The following is a 21,314-nucleotide window of genomic DNA, read 5'->3' as shown; positions in this document are numbered from 1 at the left end:
TTGGAGTTAACCACAAAGCTACACGGTGGGTTAGCTGTGCTCTGCTTGGATTCTAGGGTTGTGGGTCCGTAAACATCTTGCTGTGCTCCTGGGGAGGCAGTGGGAGTACCTGAAGTGCAACACATACTTAAGAACGTTACTTCCATTGAATTGCCCGACATGGCCAGGTGGGTTAAGGCGTTCGACTCGTAATCTGAGGGTCGCAGATTCGAATCCCCGTTGCACCTAACATGCTCGCCCTTTCAGCCGTGGGGGCGTTATAATGTGAGGGTCTATCCCATTATTCGTTGGTAAAAGAGTGGCCCAAGAGTTGGCGGTGGATGGTTATGACTAGCTACCTTCCCTCTAGTCTTACACTGCTAAATTAGAGACGGCTAGCACAAATAGCCCTCGAATAGCTTTGTGCGAAATTCCAAAACAAACAGACCTCTTATCAATAAAAGTGTTGACACCCTTTCCAGCTGTTCTGAGATAAACTTGTGAAAACTTCTGTTCCACTCGTCAGGCGAATAATACTGTCTGTAGTTTGTCATAAATGTCACTAGGTGGAGCATGACAGAAACATTAAAGAATATTTTCAAAATTCGATGATTTTGCTCATGAAGTACAATAACTAAAATCATTTTCAGGTTTTTTAAACCCTGTTTCACAAAACCAGAGGGCAGTTTATTACCATATTATTGTTCTGAAATCCCTTGTTTCCGAAAATTTAATTAGAATATTGCGTGGTGGACATGATTGAAAGTGAAACTTAAATACACTCTTGGATGTTATTCAGCCTTCGAATAATAAAGAGTCTAAACCCTTTTCCCTACTATCATATCACCTCCAATAGAACGTGATGTCCAAGAAACTTATAGTTTAGTACATTGTTAATAATGAAAAGTATGAACTACAAATAATATTATAGTTTCACATGTTCCAGATCATTCGTCGTGTTTTTTCTGCTTGCATCTAAAACAACTGCTTTTGGAATTAATTGTCAGCGAACCTATTTTGCATATTATGGTTAAATATTATCAAATCACAGCAACTTTTTAAGGCATTGATAAGAACACTGCGTCCATTTACCTTTATCTCTGGTATTCACGAGGGATGACGACCATAGTTTTCACTCTATCAGACTTTATCTTTTTCTAGTTCTGTTTCCTTGCAGGTAATTTTAAACACTAGGTCTAATAAATGGTCTTTAACGTATTGTCTTTCAGACTGAGCATGATATGACATTATAAGTATAAAATAATTTCCTGATAATCACGTGGTCATTTTTTTCGCCTGTGCAAATAAATAATGTGTTATATAGATGTAGGTTTTTGAGGACCCAGTAAAGTGGCTATTCGATCAATAACAGGCGCGTATTTTGTGGACCCAGTAAAGTGGTCAGTCAGTCAACAAAAGATGTAGTTTTTGTGGACCCAGAAAAGTAGTCAGTTAAACAATAATAGGTGTGTATTTTACGGGCCAAGCAAAGTGGTCAGTCAATCAATAACAGGTGTGTAATTTGATGACCCAATAAAGAAGTCAATCAATCAATAACTGGTGTAGGTTTTGTGGACCCAGTAAAATAGTCAGTTACTACATAACATGTGTAGGTTTGGAGGACCGAGTAAATAGCTTTATTTATGAGTGAATACGGTTATATATCACCAACAAATGACCTCAAATATTTAATGTTATTATCTTTGTTAAAAGCTGTACCCTGGGCTGCATGACTCAGCAACAATAAGAAGAAACGCGAGATAATTACGGTTTTCTGTTGTTTTTTTCAACCATACTTCAACCTATTTCAAAATTCTCCTTTCTTCATGATGTTTATAATGACGTAGTGTACAGTCAATAGCTCTGTCCTCCAATAAATTATCGTTAACCAAAAGCGAATAGCGACAAGGTTGATGACGTTTTTGTTGTACGAAAAAGTAACAAAGAAATTAGTGTCTAACGCTGAAAAACAGGTGTCATTTAACACAAAGAAAGCTTTTCTTGTTATCTCTTCTTCCTGCAATCTAGCGTCTGCTATTTCTTTATTCACCTGTAATAACAATAAATCTGTGTGCAACAAATCAGTGAAACAGCTAAGCCTTGAATATACGAGAGAATTTACACCATTGTTCTATGTTCCCTGAATAAGTTATGTTTTCGCCCATAATGTTACATTATACACAATATATTATACACAAAACTTACATTTTTTATTTATAGCACTTATTATAACTACTATATTTCTGAAGAAGATAAAAACAACTTTGTATAATTTCTTGGATCGAACGCATTTACATTTATTTGTGAAATTATGAAATTGTAACGATTTTGGATCAGTCAATTATGTATACATAATTTATTAGTGTTATTAAATATTTTAATTCGAGAAGCTAAAAGAAAATAAAAACCTCTGCGTATCCAGTTAACACGATAATATCACGTTAATATAATAGTTTGTTTTCTCCCATAGTCATGAAGGTGGTTGGAGACAAGTTGAACATTCGACACATCAAGAGGACACATATGGGAGCTTATCTCTGTATTGCTTCCAACCAAGTGCAACCTTCGGTTAGCAAAAGAATTTTGATTCACGTGAAATGTAAGTCATGATTTAAAATGTTTAATTTTACTTTCAACAGGTGGTATAGTATTGTTGAAACTTTGTAGAATGGACGTCAACTGCCTGATGTGGAGACACAAGTATGGAGGAAGACGTTTCTTGAATACGAAAGTTTTATCATGAATACTCTGCCTAAAGAATCTATCAGAGGTCTTACAGTAGTCAGTCATATCAAAACATAATTTCTATTTGCTTGCTTGATTCAGCTACGCCAAAAGTGAGTTAAGGCGTTCGACTGGTAATCTGATGGTCGCACCAATCATTTTCGCCCTTTCAGTCGTGGGGGCATTATAACGTGACGGTCAATCCCACCATTCGTTGGTAAAAAGAGTAGTCCAAGAGTTGGCGGTGGGTGGTGATGACTAGCTGCCTTCACTCTAGTCTTACACTGCTAAATTAGGGACGGCTAGCGCAGATAGCCCTCGTGTAGCTTTGCGAAAAATTCAAAACAAACAAAACTATGTGCCCAGAACGTCTTGATGACATCATCAATGCGCAACCTAACGAAACCATTCTTCCGTTTGGTCGTTTTATTTTACCGCTGGTAACAACACTAAAATATCTATCAAATATAACGATATAACAATATTTTTCATGCAGTTATTGTATTGTAGTAACTAACACGCGAAAATATTAAGTTTGAAACATAAAACACTCGCGAATGTTCAGTTTCTTTCATTTTTCTCGAATTCAGGTTTCAACCATCAAAATATTGTTTACAACTTTTGTCCCCCGCTGGGACAACGGTAAGTCTACGGATTTACAACGCTAAAATCAGGATTCGATTCCTGTCGGTGGATACAGCATGTAACCCGATGCGGCTCTGCTATAAGAAAAAAAGAACACACACAAACGTTTAAAACTTGTATACCTGGTTTCTATTGTGCAGTTTGTCACGATAATGTTTATTTCAAGAAGTATTGCTGTTGATTGAATAATGGTTAGGACCTCTGGTTTTCGGTTTCAGCTCCCACTGAAAGCAAAAACAACAGCAAAACACAAACAAACGTAAATTAAACACGTTAAATAGTTATTGATTTTATGTCCCCACTTTCCCGAGTCACTGTTCTCTCGAAATCTAATCTTCGCCATACAGGCTTGGGTTTCATTATTTTTATTTCTCATTATTTTACATTCCTTTAACATAAATAAATTTATTTTATATCCTTTATTACTCCCATAAGATAAATTAGTATCCAGAGAAGACATGGTATATTATTGTATTTATTACGGTATTAAAAATGAATATCTCTTAAAAACACTAATTTTAACATGTCGAAATTAGTCTATAAAACAGTTTCGAACAAACTCGGATTTAAAAGTGAAAAATGAATATTGAAATATAGACGCCCTAATTTTAACAATTTTTCCTGGTCCTAGAAAGAAAAAATGAAACTGCATGTGGGAAGTTTGTTTGTTTGTTTTTTGAATTTCGGGCAAAGCTACACGAGGTCTATCTGCTCTAGCCGTCCCTCATTTAGCAGTGTAAGACTAGTGGAAAGGCAGTTAGTCATCAGCCCCCATCGCGAACTCTTGGGCTACTCTTTTACCAAAGAATAGTGAGATTTACCAAGACATTATAACGTCCCTACGGCTGAAAAGATAAGCATATTTAGTTAGATAGGGAGTTAAATCCGAGGCCATCAGATTGCAAGCAAAGCCATATAAAAACGAAACAAAAAAGAAGTAATTTTAATTAACAAAATACCAAGTCTGATTTTAATTAACAAAATACCAAGTCTGATTTTAATTAACAAAATACCAAGTTTGATTTTAATTAACAAAATACCAAGTCTGATTTTAATTAACAAAATACCAAGTCTGACTTTAATTAACAAAATACCAAGTCTGATTTTAATTAACAAAATACCAAGTTTGATTTCAATAAACAAAATACCAAGTCTGATTTTAATTAACAAAATACCAAGTTTGATTTTAATTAACAAAATACCAAGTCTGATTTCAAGACTTCTTCACTCAAGGACAGATTAGCACTAGGAGATTTCTAGGTAGGCACTAGTTTAGGTTTAATGTCCATACTATTAAAACTTTCAGTATTATACTTTTATTGATATTTAAGTAGTTGCAAGAACTCGAGATACCGCGAGTTGATTGGTTGCCTTAAAAGAAGGGGTAGAGACGATGACTTCATAGTTCCAGGAAGTGGAACCAGTGGGTAAATTGGTATTATGAACACATAAACAGCTAATGATCGAACCATCAGAGGGTGCTGATGATCAAAGTATTTCAGTATGTCATCCACTCTATAGTAAGAATTAATTACTAAAAATTAGTAATCTATCTGGTTTGCAGAACGTTGTATTTACAATTAACAGTTCTGAAAAGTGTTTATCACAATTATAGTTATTAGTAAAAGATTAAATCTGCTATTTTAACCTCTAGTAATTATCAGTTTAATAGTTTTTGGTTAGATATTTAATTATAGAAGTTTTTACAAAGGCAGATAGTGTTACTAGATGGATTGTCTTATTAAGGGTAGTGTTACTATAGACAATTAGCTTAAAAGGATAATGAGTTAATTGTAGAGTAGCTTAGCATGCTATTACGTTGCTAACATCTATATTTAACTACATGTCCTAAAATGTAAAACTGTTATTTTTATTTTGTTGTTTTTTTTTAATTTCGTGCAAAGCTACTCGAGGGCTATCTGCGCTAGCCGTCCCTAATTTAGCAGTGTAAGACTAGAGGGAAGGCAGCTAGTCATCACCACCCACTGCAAACTCTTGGGCTACTCTTTTACGAATGAATAGTGGGATTGACCGTCACATTATAACACCCTCACAGCTGAAAGGGCGACAATGTTTGGTGCGATGGGATTTGAACCCACGACCCACGGTTTACGAGTCGAACGTCTTAACACGCTTGGCCATGCCGGGACTTTTTGCATTAGTTTAGTATCAAAAAGAAGTTTACAACACTATTGTTCTCGACACAACTTAATAATTTATTACTTTTTCACAATAAAGATTTTGTACCGTGATCTACGAACAATATATATCTATTAATGACGTATTTCAAATAATACGTTTTACAACACAATAATGAGCAAACATATTATTAACATCTTGTGGTATCCAAATATAGACAACAGTTTTCGTTTGAACAGATATCAACAACGATTATAAACTTAATACCAACAATATAGCCAACACACAAATAGAGAGATAATAATGTGTTCCTTGTGGTTCTTTTGTGTTGTAAGTTTATATTCGACTGTTCTTCCCGATACATTTCTTATGTTGACGTTACGTGGAGCTAGTCCTAATATATCAAACTATTCTCCTTTCTCATTTCGATCAAAATAAACACAGAACTACTGGTTTATTGCTCAAACACATACTGACAATGGACAGTTGTTTTTCTATATGGTCAGGTTGTTGGCCACTAGCAAACACACTCCTCCAAGTTTCTTTCACGTACGCAAATCTTGTTTGAGTATAGAATAAATTTCTGTTTAAAGCTTCTTACATACTACCCACGTTATATCTCGTCTAGTCTTTTTCTGAAACTGACTGGAATTCTGCATATGATAGAACATCTGTAGTGTTAGGTAAGGCACTAACAAAACGCATTTCAATTCGTAAATTTCTCTGGTTCACCAAGTTAAATTAAGAAACTCTAGAAGGTAGATCAGATGTCAGATTAGAGACAACGAATGTGTATCCTCCGTAGTATTCGTCGTATCCTGTATCAGTTCCTATATTTTCAATTTTTTTCCGTTGTACTAAATAATAGCATACAGTTGAGCATCAACATTAGAATGTGAAGATAGAGTAGGAATCTTTTTAACATCCACGTTGATTGCCAAGAAATTGATACCGTGATGTTTCAGGGTTTATGAATTTTTCTTACAAAACCCATCAAATGTATTTTTATCAAAGGATCTTATACCAAGACGTGCAAGTGTTTGACTTTAGAATGAATTATCGATAAATGATGGTAAGTTTCCCTGAGGAAATGAAAACGATTTCTAATAATGTTTAGTTGTTCCTTATATATATATATATATGGATTCCTGAAAGGCCAACTGTTGGACTACCACATGTATCTATGTGTCGGTCCATGATCCCACCGTTCTCATCATTATTGTAGTTGAGATTGTTTTTTGTTTTGTTTTGAATTTCGCGCTAAGCTACACGAGGGCTCTCCGCACTAGCCGTCCGTAATTTAGCGGTGTAAGACTAGAGAGAAGGTAGCTAGTCATCACCACCCACCACCAACTATTGGGCTACTCTTTAACCAACGAATAGTGGGATTGACCGTAACTTTATAACGCCCTCACGGCTGATAAAGCAAACATGTTTGGTGTGACGTGGATTCAAACCCGTGAACCTCGGATTATGATTCGAACGCCTCAGCCTACTTGGCCATGCCGGACCATCGAGATCGTCAAACCACCCACCATGTTGGACAATGCCACATGACTTATCTTCACTAGTAAAGTTTTTATGTAGACTTTATACGCATAAAGGTTGTGGTACGAAGACGTGTTTGTCATTCAGGTGCGCATCTACCTGAGAAGATAAAGAACGAAGTAACACGTTTTACATCGCTAAAAGAAAATAAGTCTATCTCAGTCTTTGTACACTGACAAGACTTTAATACAGTATGAAGGTCATGTTTACTTGTCAAAAAAGTCTGAAGTCAGTGTGCTCTATCCGTTGGTTTTGGTGGCTGTCAACACGAAACTATTCTACTTCTAGTTTACATGAGGGAGAACATGTTTAAAGTTTTGAGTCTGGTTCTGAGCTCTTGTACTGCTTCTGGTTTTCCATCATAAACAAAAGATTTTCCTTAAGTGACATCTGATGCTAAGTTTATGTCTGACTGAACAACCTGTTTCCCTAAGGCTAAATTCCCTTTTTTAAAGAAATCGTATAGTTGAACCAAACAAGTAACTCAATAGGTCTCCCAATCCGTGAACCCATTTCCAATGAATACCACTGTAATAAAGTAAACCATTTTCCACTTAATAGTCATAATAGACGTCATAGACGGCTGGTTCATGATAGTAAGGTACTCTTATCATGTCAGAAACGACAACAATGAAGAGTTATGATTACTTTCCCTTGTTCAAATGAAAAGTTCAACCCATATCGTCTTTCATATCGACCTCATAGTCTGAATACTTTGTTTAGAAATGGGTCTGTAATGAGGATTCGTAAATGTTTCACTGATCACGTCTCCACATTGACCTTTAAGTTGAATGCTTTGTACATACACGTCATACAACAATACTGGATTCCACAAAAACCCAAAGTGAATAAAAATCTTCCATGGTTGCTAACAGCATATGGAGCTATCGTAGACTCTGTTATCATGTGGTTATTAAGAAATCGAAGAGGTACTAATAGCAAAGGACTGAACGTTATGTAGGCTCCATTATTAATATTTGCATCTATTTCTCGGATGAATGAATCAAATGTAAATATAGGTTCTCTGTGGGATTTAGAAAAAGACATTTCTTGGTGTAGGACGTTATTAAATGTTCACATTTTAAGCAATAAACTGGTCTAATATAATTAATTATGGTAGCGAATTGAGGACCCCAAAAAGTTAGATAACCATTCTTCACTGTCAAGCACATTATGCCATCTATATTGATACTGTAATTTGGCCAAGACTACATCTCACGAACGTTCAAGGGTGATAATCTTGAAGGAGGAGTAACATAGTTTGCCAGAATATTGGTGGCAAAACAGTTCATAGAATTATCAATAGGTATTGCCAAATAAAGCTGATTCAGGCTGAATAAAAGTGATAGAAGATTCTTAATATTTTATGATAGCGGACAATTCACGCATATTTGAGGGATCTAATTGTAAATGTGCTTGTTTTCATGTCTCTCCTCTTCACATAATCTTTCTTCCACAGCATATATATATAAGTTTGATGGACTTGACAACATGATGTAGTAGTTCAGATTCTTAAAATATTCCATTTAATGTTTTTAGAGATGGTATTACAAGTTATAAACTGTTACATTTACCACTTTATTCTCTTGTGAATTATAAAGACTTCGTCTTTCCATCTAAGCATAAAGTGTTTCTCGAACTAACCCTTCACTTCACTAATAAGTACTTGATCGTCCATTTTGAATTTAAATCTCACTTTAGTGAGTGGTTTATAAAGTTTCTCAACATCACAGATGATTAGAGTCATCCTGTCTATTGGTCTGATTTTAATGACGAGGTGATACGATTCATCATAAGTACTGGCCAGAATATGCAGAATGATGATATAAGTTCCACGATGAGTAACATAGTGGTACCTCCTAAGTTTTAAGAGAGAAATTAAATATTTTGTGCCACATATCTTTTAGTTCCATTATATTTAGTAAAGACTTAAATGTTTTGCTTTTTCATATGATGTTGATACAAAAGATTATTAAATTTAGTCCTAGAATCAGTGTGTAATTCACAGAGTTTTTACCTATGTTTTAAAACAAATCTGCTTGACAACAATAGCAGTGTCACACATTACTTATCTTTAAATGAGACAACTCATGCATGTTTAGAAAACATATTGACACATCTGAGTAAATACTTAAACAGATTGTTATTTTGACATAGTTTAGAAAGATCCACTAAACAATCCTGCTATTGTTCATAAATCCCTAAAATAATTCCTCAGTTTCTCAAACTTTATAACTTTCTTGTTAATGTATTCTGACGACTTAACCAGTCTTTGACCTGTTTTAGATTGGTTGAGTTGCTTCGTGTTTTTACATGTTTAAATAAAGGGGCTGTAATTCACTCAAACTAGCCGTATGCATCAGATTATACCAGATGGATTGTAATGTTCTATTATACTTTATTTTCTCTGTCTATATCATTCACATTTCACTTTACCATCAACTTTATTTCTACCAGTAGTAACAATTTGGCCCTTAGAACAAATGATATTATTTCTTAGCCAGTTCAAAATATTACAAAGCTGAAAAGGCTGACAACAGTACATAACGACATTAAATAAACAAATGAATATATAACACAACACTACTTTATTAAAAATGAGTCCATTTGACAAGCATACTGCAATTCCTATTTTATCTATGGAGTTAAAATTCTTTCATTCTTGTAGTATGTCACTGATCAGGTCCATTATGTTAATGTTTGGAAAGGATCTTCCACTAATCACTAATTCCCCTTAATCATTATAATTAGATTTCCACTGTAATGTATCACATTAATACAGTTTCAGTTGTTTTTTTCGTATTTTTTGAAATGTTATCGATAATCTTTAAATTTTCATGACTTGGTGATTACATGTCAATTTTAATGGGTCACATGACTTGGCAATTACAAGTCAGATGACACGATTGCAGCTGGTTTATCATCTTTGGCTTATGATTTACAGGCAACATATAATTTTGTATGACAGAATCCATATCGTTTTATATAGAGTTTAATACTTTATAGACTAAACTTTCATAAGATTTACGTTGATAAAGCAAGTGCACCAGGCCTTCAGAACGAGAATGCCTTGTTTCGTGTACTCGGTATATTTTTTTCAATTCAAAGTTTTACCAATAGTCTGTCCTGCCAAATCACTAACTAAAAAACGTATTTGTGTTACTAAAAGTGGTTTCTTTTCTCCTTAAATGATATTTTTTGACAGCCAGCTCTCTCAGTACTGGCTTGTACCATCTAATTTTCTGTCTTTTAATGTACGTCAGGAGAAATCCTTTCTTTAAAACATTAAATATTGGCAAATACGGATGATAAATTTATACAAAATTATTTCTCTAATCTGTTCAGGTGTAGCTTTAGGCAATATGCAAACCAACTCTTGATACTGTTTAACTTAAAATGTCATGATGAATAAATAAAAAGAATTGTTAATTTAGATGTAACATCTATTTTTTACAGAGTAATGATAAAATAGAATAGACAGAGAAGAGAAGACTTTGCAATTTAGTGAACACTGGGTTATCCAGAAAAATTCCAGATTATAACATAGAATTATAAGCAAACTCCTCAATATTATGGTAAAGTTTTCTCTTAAAAATATTAAGCACACTCCACAAGTAAGGATAGTTGATGATTTTATGAATGTAATGAAGCTATCATGTTACCTATTCACACTGGGAATGATGTGTGTCTGAAAGAAATTAAGTTAAAACAGTTATTTAAACATAGACACACCGATATACACCCAATGACTAAGCATTTGAAATCTATTTATTTATTTAAATATGGTCTGTTCTACAGGTCAAAATTTTCCACCTCTACAATGACCACAGGCATGATAATAAATGATGAAATTCAGTGAAGTATAACTTTGCTTTTTTCTTCCCAATTTTAAAAGTGGAGTGGCGTCTTGTCAAGTAATGACCTCTCCTGTCACTGACCTTTTGTATTTCCTAAAATCAAAATATTTCGAGGTTTTAGTCCGTCTTGAAGTTTGAAACCTTCGATACACTATTGGGGCTTGAGAATCAGGCACATATCTCGACTCCAACTTGCAATCAGTAATAGGATTGAAGAGTCATCCATCTGTAGTAAATACACATTTTCTGAAATTGTAAGAATATTATGCATTGAACCTATATGCAATCAAGAAGAAACTATTTCTCGGTAAGGATTTGTGGACATATCTACAGAAAGATAGATTTTTTTTTTACAATAGTAATGGTTAAACACAATTATTTAGGCAAATTCCTTAAGCGAAACAAGTAAATTTATAAAGCTTCACATGAAATTATTGTATATTACTTAGTAAATTAAATAAGCATCCTTTTCAAGACGTGTAACTATTACGCAATATATCCATTAGCTATAAAAATGAATTAACAATAACTATTTTAGATATAGAGCATCAAATATTGCAAAAAGTATAAAGGATGTCATGATATTAGATAAACCAAAAAACCATAATTAGTACATTAATATGTAGAATATTAAACGGGCTTTAATTCACCTTAAAATACTTTCATTTGTACGCTCTTGGTCCTCTTAACATAGCCTTCATTGGACAACAATCTATTGAGAAATACAGCTTTGTTAATATGAAGATAAATGGCTTAAAACAAGTATCTAGGCAACAAATGTAACAAAAGCTGACATCTGGTATTAAAGTTATTAACTATATAGAACTATTGCGAATACAGAAAAAAGTGTTAAAGATTTAAGTTATCGTATAAATGGAAAAATCAAAAATAATCATACAGGGTGTTCGGAAAGTCACTGTGCACTTATATATTTATTAACAGACATGTTTCAATATAGAATACAGGAGGTAAATATGAACAATATAAACAATGTTGAAAGAGACCCCGTTGGCATCAATGCAGACCTGGATCCTTCTTATTTTGTTTCTAAACATCGCTATCAGTTGCTGGCTTGAAATAGACTGAATAAAATATGATTACAAAACTGCACAGTGACTTTCCGAACACTCTGTATAATAACAATGTCACTGTTAATAATAATAATAATAGTTTTACTTGTAGTTTTTAGGACTAATAATTAAATATTAATAATGTTTTTAAAACTATAAGTGATGCTCATAAATACAGTAGGTGCGATAAATCTATATAAATGTAATAGTACTGCCTGTTGTATGTCCATGTCGCTATTTCGCAGTATCTAGATGGATCTTCACCAAAACTGGTATGAACGCTCATTTGACCAATTCGGAAGTGCATACAAATTTTGGGTTTAGCATTTTGTTAATCACTACTCCTCCCGCTGTTGATGTATTTTCACCAAATGTAGAATAAAGGTTTGTTAAGTTCATGGAAATATACATCATGTAAAGTTGCGGGTTCAAATTTTGTGTTTTGCAGTCTTTGTGTGTACTTATGCATTTCTTACCATTACATAAAAGAGAAGCAAATTTTCATGTCTTGAGATAATCTTTCATTAATCATGAATTTACCAAACATCAGTCTAGGTTACGGGTACTTCAGCAATTATTAAATATGAAGGCGATAAAGTACTCTGATGTTGAGAAACCTACGAGTAGTTCACCTGAGGACCAATGACTTTAGAAACTCTATCATTCTCAACTCATTCGTTTCGGGACTATGCAAGACAAATTATAAAAAAATAAGATGCAAGTTGAACAAAATATTAAATTTTAAGTCTTTGATTATGACTATAAACTACAGATTTAACGTTTACTTATAAACCAAAACTGTGATATAAACTTTGATCAATTGTGTAAACAATTGTATGCCAACTGGACAAACCTCATCATTCTAACCCTTCTCTAACAATATGCCCTCTGGTGAAAATTCATGGAATCATGATTTCACCGATTTCTTAATACACCATTGCCATCTGGTGCCACTTCATGGAACTACGACATAATCGTCTCTGGATCGTGGCACTGGGGCTGGCATGGCTAGGTGGTTGCTAGGTTTGCATCCCCGTCACACCAAACATGATCGCTTTTTCAGCCGTGGGGGCGTTATAATGTTACATTCAATCCCACTATTCGTTGGTAAAATAGTAGTCCAAGAGCTGGCGGTGAGTGGTGATGACTAATTGCCTCCTCTCTAGTTTTACACTGCTAAATTAGGGACGGCTAGCGCAGATAACCCTTAAGTAGCTTTGCGCGAAATTCAAAACAAAACTAACAAATTGTGGCACTGTGACGTCATCATCTCTTGAGGCAACCTATCAGTGCACGGTCTAAAGTTACCTGTTAAAGGCTACTTATGTATGTTAAGGTATGCAACATTCCTCAATCATTCGTTTGTAACTTACATCAATTGTCCCGTTTCTTTCGTTAGTAACTGTACAGAACAGTGTTAACTAAGAGTGTCATACAAACGAATCATAACGTTACGTTTGTTCCATCCTTTAGTCCTTGTGTAGCAGTTCACTGGCTGGAGGTCAGGTCATGTTTCCCAGGGAAAATATCATTAGTAATTTTATTTCTAAAAATTTCACAGGCGTTGATCACTCAACTCGCAATCTGCGGGTCACAAATTCAAATCCCACCACAGAACGTGCTTAGTCCCATTCAGATCCCACCACTGAACGTGCTTAGTCCCATTAAAATCCCACCACAGAAAGTGCTTAATTCCATTCAAAACCCACCACAGAACGTGCTTAGTTCCATTCAAATCCCACCACAGAACGTGCTTAGTTCCATTCAAATCCCACCACAGAACGTGCTTAGTCCCATTCAAATCCCACCACAGAACGTGCTTAGTCCCATTCAAATCCCACCACAGAACGTGCTTAGTTCCATTCAGATCCCACCACAGAACGTGCTTAGTCCCATTCAAATCCCACCACAGAATGTGCTTAGTTCCATTCAAATCCCACTACAGAACGTGCTTAGTTCCATTCAAATCCCACCACAGAACTTGCTTAGTTCCATACAAATCCCACCACAGAACGTGCTTAGTTCCACTCAAATTCCACCATAAAACATGCTTAGTCCCATTCAAATCCCACCACAGAACGTGCTAAGTCCTATCCAAATCCCACAACAAAACGTGCTTAGTTCCATTCAGATCCCACCACAGAACGTGCTTAGTTCCACTCAAATTCCACCATAAAACATGCTTAGTCCCATTCAAATCCCACCACAGAACGTGCTAAGTCCTATCCAAATCCCACAACAAAACGGGCTTAGTTCCATTCAAATCCCACCACAGAACGTGCTTAGTTCCATTATTTTGATCTAACGTCTCCCTGGTGGCTTTGTCTTAAACTAAACAGTATAAATACATGTAAATCTTGTAAACATATGTTGTTTTATTCAGACCTTATGTAAATGAAAATGTGCAAATTTGACAGTTTTTACATATAAAACAGGTTAATTTTAAAATTTTATTATCCAGGTCACAAAAGCAAAGTTTGAAGGGAATAATGGTCATTTTTTTGTACTTTTACAACATAAGCAATTCAGAAATAACGCATAGTAACCAGGAACAATATTTGTATTACACAGCATAATATAGAAAGTTGGTAATTTAATATCTAAGCTAATAGCAATCTTGGTTATTTATAAGTCTAAAATTAATATCTGTTCCAGTGTTTGTCCATGTTTAGTTCACGGCTTTACTGGTTAAATGTATTACCGTCTGTAACTTGGCAACGATCTCGATTATTTGTAGGGGAAAGAAACTATTTGTTACCGTGTTTTTGATGTGTTTGTACTCGTTCAGTTCACAGCTTCACTTAGTTTCTGTAATGTGCGAAGGCTTTTAGTACTTAAAGTACTTGAACGATTTTCCATGTTTGTTTCTCTTTGTGTGGGTTTCAAATTACTATAAATTTCGGGCTGTGTCACTAATAAGCACCGACAATGCAGTTCATGGGTGTGTACAGGTCACAGCATATCCCAGTAAAGTTTCTCCTCAAAATTGACTTTTATTTTCGGACCTCAGATCTTTAGTTGTTGAGGCTTGAAGAGAATAACCTCAAAAAAACCTGTAGCACAGTTGTAACATCCAGAACATGCGAACATATGGACTGATATGTTATGTTCTATGTGGAAGCATTTCAAAAAATAAAGGAACGTTATTCGAACACACAGGATATCTTTATACGGCTGTGTTACATGTTAATCTGTATTAGCATTCATTCTAGGATAATTCACGCGTACTAGAACTTGATAACCTGAAGTTCTCTGTAATTCACCTGTTATAGAGCAAGCTCTAACCCTGGAACACACCCTTATCATAACTTGATAACCTGAAGTTCTCTGTAATTCACCTGTTATAGAGCAAGCTCTGACCCTGGAACACACCCTTATCATAACTTGATAACCTGAAGTTCTCTGTAATTCTCCTGTTATAGAGCAAGCTCTAACCGTGGAACACACCCTTATCATAACTTGATAACCTGAAGTTCTCTGTAATTCACCTGTTATAGAGCAAGCTCTAACCTTGGAACACACCCTTATCATAACTTAATAACCTGAAGTTCTCTGTAATTCCCCTGTTATAAAGCAAGCTCTAACCCTGGAACACACCCTTATCATAACTTAATAACCTGAAGTTCTCTGTAATTCACCTGTTATAAAGCAAGCTCTAACCCTTATCATCTCTGCTATTAATTTTCATTTATTTACGTCCTGCTTCGATCTCCCTTAGAATTGTCACATTATTTAGGTTTAACATCAACTCGGTTAAATATATGTTGACGCACATTCTCCTATATAGTCGTATACACAGATAAGCCTTTCTTACATTATCAAACCTATCTTTAGATAGCATGTCAGCTGACTTTCTCCAAGAAAAATAATACGAGGAAAAATTATCGTTATTTTAATACTTATCGTATTTCAATCACTCGTCAGCAGAATCTCAAAAGTTTGGCCTCAGTAAGCAGCAGTTGTTTTTTTTTAAGTCTAAATCATATAAGGTATTTTCTAAATAATTTCACGTGTAATAAAACATCGCTCAACAGTGTAAATAAAAAATTATTCGTTTTATAAATCAGAAGAATTCTACACATCATGTCTTCTCGTTTTACCTTTAAATTTAAAATTCAAACTGATATATATGTGTGTGTGTTATTTAGGTAAGTATATTCAAACCTCTACACCTAGAGGGTTACTATTGTTAATATGAACTGTTCTAAGCCTTGTTCGAAGGAAACAAAGAATAAAAATTTGTACATTCTCAAACTTATAAGACCTCGTATAACACCAGTAAACCTGCTGGATTAACCACACTTTATATGTATAATGTTTAAGGTACCCTTGTCTTAACATCGTTCGTGTTTTGATAGCCATGCGTATGGTCCAGAACCGCATCTTTCAATTTAACAAACTTTTCTAAAGATGGTCGAACTAAATCTTAGACCACACGTGTCGACAAACATTCCAAACACCCTACACTGCACGCGGAAGTCGGCTCGTAGTATCAAATAAAGAGAAGTGATTTAGAAATCTAATGTCTTCACAGCAAAAAGAGAGAGAATGGAGCAGTAGCTTCATTCTCATTGGATCGTATGAGCCCTACTGTGGACATTTAAACGTGTAACCAAACACTATATCATGATGTAGACGTATTTTCTTATCACCCTGGCAATATATTATACGAAATGTAATCTCTAAAAATTCATTTCATTTGTTTGTTTTCTGAATTTCGCGCATAGCTACACGAGAGCTATCTGCGCTAGCCGTTCCTAATTTTACAGTGTAAGACTAGAGGGAAGGCAGCTAGTCATCATCACCAACCGCCAACTGTTGGACTACTCTTTTACCAACAATTAATAGGATTGACCGTCACATTATAACGCTCCCCACGGCTGAAAGGGCAAGCATGTTTGGTGTGACGGGGACTCGTAATCCGCGACCCTCGAATTACGAATAGAGTGTCTTAACCACCTGGCCGTGCCGGGGCATGACACACATATAATATTTCACTTATCCCTGATTATTTTTTTACAAATGTGACAATGATTGTTGTTTCTTCACATTTGTATCGCAACAACACATCCACCATTATGTAACTTTTCTGGAACACTAACGTCACCCAGTGGCACAGCGGTATTCCTGTGGACTCACACAACTAAAAACCGGGTTTCGATACCCATGGCGGGCTTTGTGCTTAACTTCAAACAACAACAAAAATACTAACTCGTCAAGTTTGGCTCTACTCTTGACTTAATACCTGATTGTTCGTTGCACTTAAAAGCACAGAAAGACGTTTTGTTAGTTAGATCTTGTCTGAAACATATTTTAGAAATTTGTTAAAGATAGTAAAGCTTTAACCAATATCCTCTGTGTACGATTTATTTTATTTCTTCTTACACAAAGTTCCACCCATGATCTGGACAAACGAAGAAGTGTTAGGAACAAGTCTGGGGACGTCTGTTACCCTGGAGTGTCATCTGGAATCGTATCCCCCATCAGTGACCTACTGGATGAGAGATGGAGACACCTTGGTTATCTCAGATTCGAAGCGAGATGTGATGACGGTTGAAATAGGACTGTACAAGGTAGAAATGAGGTTAAGGATACGGAATGTGGACCACGAAGACTTTGGATCTTATAGTTGTCATGCTAAAAACTCTCTGGGAGAAGTTGAGGCTTCAATTAACCTACATGGTAAGTTTCTAACCCTTATTTAAAATGTTACAATCGGTATGTTCATGTCACTTTCAGGTTCACTTGTATGCTCCAATCGTACTTAACTTTATTTGTATGCTACCAACCCTGCTTAGCTTTAGTTGTATGTCTCCAAGCCTAATTTGCCTTTAATAATACGTTGCTAACCCTACTTCGGTTTAGTTGTACGTTTCGAAGCCTAACTTGGCTTAATTGTATGTTTACAACTCTACTTACCTTTAGCCATACGTTTCTAATCCTACTTAGTTTTAGTTGTATGTTTCCAACCCTAGACCTACGTTAAAACGTATTTCAGCCGGATATGTTTCTGTTATAAACATCTATTCTACAGGGTGTTCGGAAAGTTACTGTGCAGTTTTGTAATCATATTTTATTCACTCTATTTCAAGCCAGCAACTGATAGCGGTGTTTAGAAACAAAATAAGAAGGATCCAGGCCTGTATTGATGTCAACGGGGGCCACTTTCAACATTGTTTATAATTGTCATTCATGTTTACCTCCTGTATTCTATATTAAAACATGTCTGTTAATAAATATATAAGTGCACAGTGACTTTCTGAACACCCTGTATAAAATTGCATTCTATATAATAAGAATAAACGTTAATATTGTGGATATTATTTTAACATTTTAACACAATTATAAAGTAGCAAGGTTTTGAGTAACTGTGTGATTCATTTCCTTATTTTTTAATCAGTTAAGAACTTAAGTTAATAATCACACAGTCAATTAAAAGTTTCCCAATTTTATCATAAACACGTTGAATATATCTTTATATCTTTTCGGTTATATAAGTATAAAATACTTGTACATTGTGTTAATGACACCAAACTAAGAAGTTATAGTAGTGCTAAAGTGATTGGCCGTCAATTGTTGTTGATCACCACGATTAAATTAATAATTAATAACTTTCTACCAGATATTAACTAGTTATGTCCTTTACGTTTCGACTGCTAATCAGTCGCCATCTTGGAGGACTCCTAAATATGAAGCGATTCTGTGTTGGTAGAAGTTCATATTCCGGGTATTCTTGAACGACGTCTGTTAAATTTTTGGTACCATATAAACGCCTAAACACTTTATCGAGTGTATTAAATAAAACTCTTTTATTATTATTATTTAAGATGTTTTATGAATAAAAACGCTTTAAGTTTAAGAAGATGTTCAAAAGAAGAAACAATCGCCAAATTTCTAAACACCAGATGAATTTTAACAAAAATAACAGAATTTATTTTCCAGATGTTAGACGGCGCTGCAACCTTACTTTATTCATTCCTCGGAAACAGCCCTGTTTTTATAACTTACATTGAAATTTCTATCATGCAGAGGAAAATGTCGGTTAACGCAACATAGACTGTGCACTGACAAACGTAGAATGATTGAATTCTACAATTAGAGGGAAAACAGCTTGTGTGTTTGGTGGTGCTAAGTAATTTTACCAATAAGAATTTTGATTCATTCAAAAATATGTGAATTAAAATCCCGTTCCTCATATATAAATACCCCTGGTGTCTCAATGGTAAGTCTCTAGGTTTATAACCCCAAACACTGGGTTTAATGATTTAAGTAGAGAAAGCCTATCTTGTAGCTTTGTATTAAACGAAAAAAAATCATATATACAAAGAGCAATCACATATAAAGCCAGGTCGAAATATATTATATATATATAATCACATATAAAGCCAGATCGAAATATATTATATATATATAATCACATATAAAGCCAGATCGAAATATATTATATATATATAATCACATATAAAGCCAGATCGAAATATATTATATATATATAATCACATATAAAGCCAGATCGAAATATATTATATATATATAATCACATATAAAGCCAGATCGAAATATATTATATATATATAATCACATATAAAGCCAGATCGAAATATATTATATATATATAATCACATATAAAGCCAGATCGAAATATATTATATATATATAATCACATATAAAGCCAGATCGAAATATATTATATATATATAATCACATATAAAGCCAGATCGAAATATATTATATATATATAATCACATATAAAGCCAGATCGAAATATTTTTGCCCATGCTTATTTCAATGTATTACTAAACATGTGGTTGAACGACTCCATCATTTATAATGAAAATTGCCCCATTGATGAGATATCACTAGTTGTAATAACGTACTCGTGGCATAGTGAACATATAAATGTACCAGATGTATGTTATCTAACATGTAATTACGGTTTCCAACAAATTACGCTATAGATTTTAATATATATTAAGAATTCTTTGATTTCACGTAGGCTAAACTATGTTTTTACATTTGCACGAAGATCTAAATTAACTTTAATGATTTGGGTATAGAATATAATTTTATGGATAGTTCATAACAAAATTATATTTCATGAAATAGGTATTTCAGCTCGAAATTCTAACAATTATTTGAATGTTAATATAATGATTTACTTCCTCTAACGCTTTCGTACAACCTTGTTAAAAACAGTCCTATACTAAACTATATCACTATAAAAAAGAGTCCTATACTTTACTAAATCACTGTAAAAACAGTCCTATACTAAACTATATCACTATAAAAAACAGTCCTATACTAAACTATATCACTATAAAAAACAGTCCTATACTTTACTAACTCACTGTAAAAACACTGTCCTATACTTGATTACATCACTGTAAAAACAGTCCTATACTAAACTATATCACTATAAAAAACAGTCCTATACTTTACTAAATCACTGTAAAAACAGTCCTATACTAAACTATATCACTATAAAAACAGTCCTATACTTTACTAAATCACTGTAAAAACAGTCCTATACTAAACTGTATCACTATAAAAAACAGTCCTATACTTTACTAAATCACTGTAAAAACAGTCCTCTACTAAACTATATCACTATAAAAAAACAGTCCTATACTAAACTATATCACTATAAAAAACAGTCCTATACTAAACTATATCACTATAAAAAACAGTCCAATACTTTACTAAATCACTGTAAAAACACTGTCCTATACTAACCTATATCACTATAAAAACAGTCCTATACTTTACTAAATCACTGTAAAAACAGTCCTATACTAAACTATATCACTATAAAAACCACTATTCACTGGACTACATCACTGAAAAGAAAACTGTCCTTTACTTGACTAAATCACTGTAAAAACACTGTCCTATACTTGAATGAATCACTGTAATAAACACTGTCCTATACTTGTCTACATCACTGTAATAAACACTGTCCTATACTTGACTACATCACTGTAATAAACACTGTCCTATACTTGACTACATCACTGTAATAAACACTGTCCTATACTTGACTACATCACTGTAATAAACATTGTCCTATACTTGAATGAATCACTGTAATAAACACTGTCCTATACTTGAATGAATCACTGTAATAAACACTGTCCTATACTTGAATAAATCACTGTAATAAACACTGTCCTATACTTGAATGAATCACTGTAATAAACACTGTCTTCCACTTGAATGAATCGCTTTAATAAACACTGTCCTATACTTGAATGAATCACTGTAATAAACACTGTCCTATACTTGAATGAATTACTGTAATAAACACTATCCTATACTTGACGACATCACCGTAAACAAACTCTTATACTTGACT

The 21,314-nt window shown here is 34.1% G+C and overlaps 1 protein-coding gene across 3 annotated transcripts in view; it reads left to right on the top strand.

The window, feature by feature from the left end:
• LOC143249877 (lachesin-like) overlaps positions 1-21,314 on the top strand; it is a 275,716-nt gene that overhangs the window by 207,491 nt on the left and 46,911 nt on the right. For all 3 annotated transcript variants that reach the window (XM_076500466.1, XM_076500467.1, XM_076500464.1), the window contains exons 5-6: positions 2,450-2,578; positions 17,354-17,644. In XM_076500466.1, coding sequence (XP_076356581.1) covers positions 2,450-2,578; positions 17,354-17,644 — 420 coding nt within the window. The remainder of the gene's footprint in view (positions 1-2,449; positions 2,579-17,353; positions 17,645-21,314) is intronic.

Source organism: Tachypleus tridentatus, chromosome 4 (assembly GCF_004210375.1).
Source record: "Tachypleus tridentatus isolate NWPU-2018 chromosome 4, ASM421037v1, whole genome shotgun sequence".
Lineage (NCBI taxonomy): Eukaryota > Metazoa > Arthropoda > Merostomata > Xiphosura > Limulidae > Tachypleus > Tachypleus tridentatus.
This window is presented reverse-complemented; position numbering and strand designations above follow the sequence as displayed.